Source organism: Pelophylax lessonae (genome assembly GCF_965119305.1).
Source record: "Pelophylax lessonae genome assembly, chromosome: 6".
Lineage (NCBI taxonomy): Eukaryota > Metazoa > Chordata > Amphibia > Anura > Ranidae > Pelophylax > Pelophylax lessonae.
The window spans coordinates 7,532,080-7,538,972 of record NC_138773.1 but is presented as its reverse complement, the minus strand read 5'-3'; the positions used below and the strand labels follow the sequence as shown (position 1 = coordinate 7,538,972).

The 6,893-nt window shown below is 40.7% G+C and overlaps 1 protein-coding gene across 1 annotated transcript; it reads right to left on the bottom strand.

Moving 5' to 3' along the window:
* Positions 1–329: 329 nt before the first annotated feature.
* Positions 330–1,265, bottom strand: LOC309558385 (olfactory receptor 5AR1-like; the record flags this gene model as incomplete). Its single annotated transcript, XM_082261460.1, has 1 exon — positions 330–1,265. One exon carries the CDS (start codon positions 1,263–1,265, stop codon positions 330–332), a length of 936 nt encoding a protein of 311 aa, XP_082117586.1.
* Positions 1,266–6,893: the final 5,628 nt, after the last annotated feature.

Sequence of the window (6,893 nt, the reverse complement as noted above, 5' to 3'; positions counted from 1 at the left end):
AAGCTAGATTTACCAAGTGATATCAGTGGTGTGCTTTCCACTGCTGGACTCCATCCATAGTTGCAATAGCATGAAATATACAACCATATCACCACCTTGGGTTCCATCTACATGCCAGTATCTTAATATCCCATGCAGAGAGTGAAATACATTTGGAAAGGTAGTCCACCATCCAAACTGGTCATAAATAGGAAGCTTGTTAATGGTCTACATAGTTCCAGGACTAAGATGTTCAAACATTTCTAGCAGTGGATCTCTTATATTATTTTGCAGCAATGGTGTCCTTAGGATTTCTGATATAGGTCATAGGAAGGTAGATCCGTATCTTTCTATATTGCTATTTTGATGATCTTCTTGAAAACACTTTGAAACGCTGTTCTAAAGTCCTGGTTCCTCAGACCGTAAATGAGAGGATTAAGGAGAGGAGTGATAACCGTGTAAAAGATGGACACAAATTTGCTACCATAAAAAAGATGACTAGAACTTGACCAAAAATAACTGAGCATTACAGATCCATAATACATAAACACCACTGTCAGGTGAGAGGTACAAGTAGAGAAAACTTTACTTCTATTGCCCTTACCTTGAATTTTAAAAAACGTTTTGAATATATAGACATACGGCAGGAAGGTCAGAATTAGAGACCCACCTCCAAGGAAACCACCAAAAAGAAAAATCAGCAGAATGTTGATGGAGGTGTCACCGCAGGAGATTTGAAGCAATTGTGGAAGGTCACAGAAAAAACTTTCTATAATATCTGATCCACAAAAAGCTAATTTGAGGGCATAAAATGTGTGAACTAAAGAATGGGCAAAGCTGAGACACCACACAATGGACACCAACTGTACACACACTTTCCAACTCATGATCTGTGTGTAATGTAATGGATGACAAATGGCGTTAAATCGATCGTAGGACATGACAGCCAACAGGAAAATCTCAAAAACAGCAAAGAACATAAAGAAGAAGAATTGGGTTATACAAGCTGCTATGGTAATCTTTTTTATCTTGGTGAGAAGGTCAAATAACATTCGTGGGACGGTGACTGAGGAAGAACAGATGTCCAAACCGGCCAGGTTCCCAAGGAAGAAATACATAGGAACATGGAGGTGAGAGTCGGTGACTATGAGGACAATGATCAGCAAATTCCAGATTAATGTCAGAAGGTAGATGAGAAGGAAGAAGAGAAAGAGAGGGAGCTGAACAACTGGAAGATCAGACAGTCCGGAGAGGAATAATTCAATTAATAATGACTGATTTCTCATTGAAATATTTGATTGACTCTTTTGAAAGAAAGTTAACTATATATATTTTCTGATATCTTAACCTGAAATACAAAATCTTGGCTAAAGCTTTCCCAAAATTGTATTTATTTTTACTATTTCATATTTTGTTTAAAAACGAAAGAAAATCAATAAATTAAATAAAATGTCTAACTTTCTGCAACTTAAAGCGGAGCTTCACCCAAAAGGGGAAGTTTCCCTCTTTCTCCTCTCCCCCCTTCCTCTGCCATATTTGGAATTTTTTTTTTTCCTTTTTGGGGAGCGAGTACCTAGTTTTGAAGTGCCTGATCCCCTGTGCTACTATGTGCACACAAATGGATTGTGTAAAAGAAATGTATAAATTGAACCAAAAAGAGATATAAGATAAAGAGAAAACCTAAAGTAAATATTGGTGTATGGGTCTGCTGCTGAATACCTACTAGTGTTATAATTGATTGTAAGCAGTAATAAACATTATGGAGAAAAAATGAATATGGTCTGTGGCACCATAAGTGATGAGCCTCCATCCCTAAATGTATATATACAAAAATGAGAACATGGTTTAGCCTCATCTAAAGTCCCATGACCATGTTCTAGTTCTTTGTATATATAATGATAAAAATTAGATATGTGGTACAGCGTTCCTCACTAGTACTGCATAATAAAACACACTGATAATGTATAATACGACACACTAAGAGCACACTACCAAATACATTGTGTGTAATATATACATAATAAACAACAAAAAACACTTTAACCACTTACCATAAAATCACATACCTGTACATTATTTTGCTGAAGTGGTTGTAGCGGGATGATATGCAGCTACAGGCATCACCCAGGTACCGTTTTTTAGAGCTGAGGGTTGCCTTTCAAGTATTAACAACCGATGCAGCTGTTATCACATGGAGCAGGAGGGGACACTCCCCCTCCTGCCGCCTTCCACCGCTCCGTCTTGGTATTTGGTCCCACCAGGAGATTCAAACCACCAGCCATGTCTGCTGGCTGGCCAGAGTCCTGAACAAAGCCGGATTCAGATTTGATCAGGTCTTCAATGTAAAAATCTGGAAGCGACGTCACAACGTCACTCCATGTTTACTCGGCAGCCAACAGCGCTAATTTAAAAAAATATATAGTATTCGAAAATGCCAATCTTGAATACTTTTAGGTGCAGTGGAGGGGTTTGGGGTCTTTTAGACCCCAGATCCCTCCGTAAAGAGTTCCTGTCACTGCCTATTACTGTCACAAGGGATGTTTACAAGCCCCCAGGATGTCATTGGGCCCTATTCTAATTGATAAAGTCAGGTGGAGTGTGACAAAAGTAGTCGGGACAGGACTTGGTGACGTCAGAGCACTCTCAGAGTGGGATTGCACCCTGTTTGGTGGTTGTCAGTACTATATCCAAGCGATCCTTAAGGCGGCTGCACACCCTTGTTTTGTTATGCATGCTATATGAGTGCACCAGAGCCAGTGCACTGAAAAATGTGAGTTGTAATTTCTTATGGTTTTTATTAAAGTGGTTTTAAATAGTTCAGCACTATGTCAGTTTTCTGATCTCTTTAAGAGTACTAGCGATAAGGATTGTCACAGGAGATAGAGGATTTACTTATCACTAAAGATCCAATTCAAACAAAAGGTTTCTTTGCGGGCGGGCAACTGATCATCGGGGGGACACCATTTTTTAATAAAGGACTTTTCCAAAACTGTCTTTTGACTTTATTTTTTTTGTACACTTTTTTGGTGAAGGAGTAAGGGATGGATGTACCCGGTATCCATTCACATAGGGGGGCCAGGATCTGGGGGCCCCCTTGTTAAAGGGGGTTTCAAGATTCCGATAAGCCACCCCCCGCAGACCCCCACAACCACAGCCAACAGTTGTTGGGAAGAGACCCCTGTCCCCATCAACATGGGGCAATGTGCTTCAGGGTGGGGGGGGGAAAGCCCCCCTGCCTCAAAGCACCACTTCCCCATGTTGAAGGCATGTGGCCGGTATGGTTCAGGAGGGTGTTCAGCTCGCTCGCCCCCACCCCCATCCTGGCCAGCCAGGCTGTGAGCTCGGATAAGAGTCTGGTATGGATTTTAGGGGAAAACCCGGAACATTTTTTTTTAAATTTTGGCGCATGGGGGGGCCTGGTATGGACTCCTGGGGGGGTAACCCCATGCTGTTTTGTTTTTAGCAATACTGACATAAACTGATATAAACTGAAGTGCCTATATCTATCTATATATGTATACATATCTTTGCTGTATACATTGCACTATCTGATCTCAACAAACTGTAAAAAGCAAAAATCTCTCTCCCTGCCAGCAATCTATTATTAATTATAAAATTCCACTTATAAATCACCCACTGGCCAAGGGAACCCAGACCCACAACAGCGCAATTGCAAGTCTGGTATTCCACCAGCTATGCCGCTGTCAAGCACACTTAGGTTGAACACACTCTCCCTGCCTAACTAACTAACTAACTCCTATCTCTCCCTACACACAGTGGATGAGATAAAAGTAAGGGAGAGTGTGCTCAGCTTAAGCAGACTTAACAGTGGCGTAGGTGGTAGAATACCAGGCTTGCAATTGAGATGGCTTTGAGTTCAAATCCCCCTGGCCAGCAAGTGATTTATTGGAATCGGAGGTCAGAGTCCATGTGTAACAAAATTGAAGTTTTGCCTGTAAGGGAGAGGGATATTTGTCAACAATGTCTCTCCAGAGGTGTTTAGATTTGGTCCCAAGTCGCCATGCTTAGATGTGTACTTCTTGTGACAGATGCTAATGTCATCAGCTCAACCCTCTGTCTCCCAGACACCATTGGATATGCTGATTTACCCCTCTGTTTGATAATGTGTATTGTATTTCATGAGCTCGAGGATGGCCGTCTTCCAGTTAATTGGCTCAGGTTGATTGAGTCATTGTCATCTGTTAAGAATACTGTTTGTGATCGTTATTCCCTAGAAATGTTTATGAACTCACATTGCTTCTGTTCAGATGGCTAGATACGTTCAGTTCCTGTATACAATTTCATCTACATATGATAATGTAATCATTTAACCCCTGACATGTATGTAGTAATTTGATGAGGAGGGGGATTTGTCCATATGTGTATAAATTGACTGTGTGTCTGTTCAATAAAGCGTTCGTTTTTACCCCTTCATGAAGTCTTGAATCGACTGTTTGGGGGATTTGGAGCTATTTTCACTTCTTGATGTTACTTCAGCTGGGATTTTGGGAGAAGCCGCATGGATCTCTCTCATAGAGATTATAGGATCCGTTACACTGGTGGCAAGCGGTGGGATTTTTCTCCTAAATTGATATCCCGAACTGAAATGCAGGAACTTGAAGTTCCTATGAAGAAGCCCATTTGTTCGTCATTCGACAAATGAGCTAACAGCCAATGTTCAAGTCGAACTTACATTCGACTTGAAGCTCATCCCTAATTAAGATAAAAACCCTTCTGTGTGCAGCAGCCTCCCCAGCACCCCTAATACTTACCTAAGCTCCTTTCCTGACTGGCTGAGACAAAGCCGCGGTGCCATTGGCATCTGTGACTGCACCAGGGTGCCATTGTCTAGTCTGTAGAGGAATGTGCGTCCCTCCATGGATATGCCTCCACAGACCTTTACCAACCCCCTACAAAAACCAGTCATGCTGAAGGATGTTACAGGAACAATGTTCTCCATGGCTCCTCCAGATCCTTTCACGTCTGTCACATGTACTCAGGGTGAACCTTTCATCTGTGAAAAGCACAGGGTGCCAGTGGCAGACCTGCCAATTCTGGTGCTCAATGGCAAATACCAATTAAGCTCAATGGTGGCAGACAGTGAGCACAGGGCCCACTAGAGATGTTGGGCCCTCAGGCCATCCTCATGAAGTCTGTTTCTGATTGTTTGGTCAGAGATATTCACACCAGTGACCTGCTGGAGGTCATTTTGTAGGGCTCTGGCAGTGCTCATCCTGTTCCTCCTTGTACAAAGGAGCAGATACCGGTCCTATTGATGGGTTAAGGACCTTCTATGGTCCTGTCCAGCTCTTCTAGAGTAACTGCCTGTCTCCTGGAATCTCCTCCATGCTCTGGGAGACACAGCAAACCTTCTGGCAATTGGAGGTATTGATGTGCCATCCTGGAGGAGTTGGACTGCCTGTGCAATCTCTATAGGGTCCAGGTATCTCCTCATGCTACCAGTAGTGACACTGACCCTAACCAAATGCAATACTAGTGAAAAAATAGTCAGAAAAAAAGAGTAGGGGAAGTAAATTTCAGTGGCCTCCACCTGTAAAACTATTCCTGTTTTGGGGATTGTCTCATTGTTGCCCATCTAGTGCCCCTGTTGTTAATTTCATTAACACCAAAGCAGCTGAAACTGATTAACAACCCCCTCTGCTACTTAACTGACAAGATTAATATTTTAGGAGTTTAACTGACTTGATGCTAAACTCTGATTAAAAAGTGTCCCTTTAATGTTTGTGAGCAGTGTATAAAGGAATGGTAAATCAGAGAGTGTCCGGATCCTTTTATATGTATCAATACTTAGCTCTTTATTAACATAATCAGTGAAATATCAAACCCAAGAAAAAAAAAAAAAACAGATGAAATATAAAAAAATACCTTAAATAAAACATTTCATAGATTATTAATTTATGTTTTAATCAATCAAATAAACAAATGAGAATACAATGTATAGAGAGTGATAATATGTGGGATATGTTCCATCACATCTTATGTCATTTCCTTACCGATTTCTCTCTCTTCTTTGTATTGTACAATGTGATCTCACCTGCTGGGTCAATAGTTAAAATAAATAAAAAAAAAAATAAATAAAAAGTGACTCCTTACCTGCCCTGTATCTACTAAAACAAAAGACATATTACCTAAACCGAGACCAAATAAATGAATGTGATCCCTGCCATGTATTATGAAAGAGTTTAGCTGCAAGAAAATATATATATATATATATTTTTTAGATACCTGTGAATGGCCAGACTGGTAAAATGAAGAATTTTCCTTGTTTTAGCTCCTAGCCCAGATTTTGTCAGTGATCCCCCCGGCAGAGGTAAATTCTGGTAGAAGAGGGGGGAGGGGAGTCTCCTCTGGAAGGGTCAGCTCAGTGCTAGAAGTCTGATGTAGACATATTTATGAAGCAAAGTAAATGACGAAGTCAGAAAATCTATGTGACATTTCTGGTCACAATACAATTTAATTCTCCGCACATTCATATATTTATAATAGAGAAATTCCCCCTGACACCCCCGGAGCACACAGGGGGGGAGATCGGCTCTGTGTTCATCTGAGATTCATCTAAAACTTTCCTCCAATGAACTTCTACAGAAAATAAAACATCAGCTGAGTTGATGGATCCTTCAGAGAGACACAACTTTTCCCAACTGATAATTAAGTAACTTTAAGAAAAAGAAAAAAGTAATTCAAGTTTTAAATGGAAAGTTTCAAAGTGAGACTCAAAAGTGATAAAAAGTAAAAAAAAAATGACCAAAACAATGCAGAAAAGTGAATATAATAAAGAATGGAGAGATCTGAGGAAAGTTTATTACCCAGCTCTCCTCTCCTGATGTTTTGTTGGATTTTGTCAGACTTAAGCCCAGTACACATGAATCGAAATTCGGCCGGGAATTTTAGTC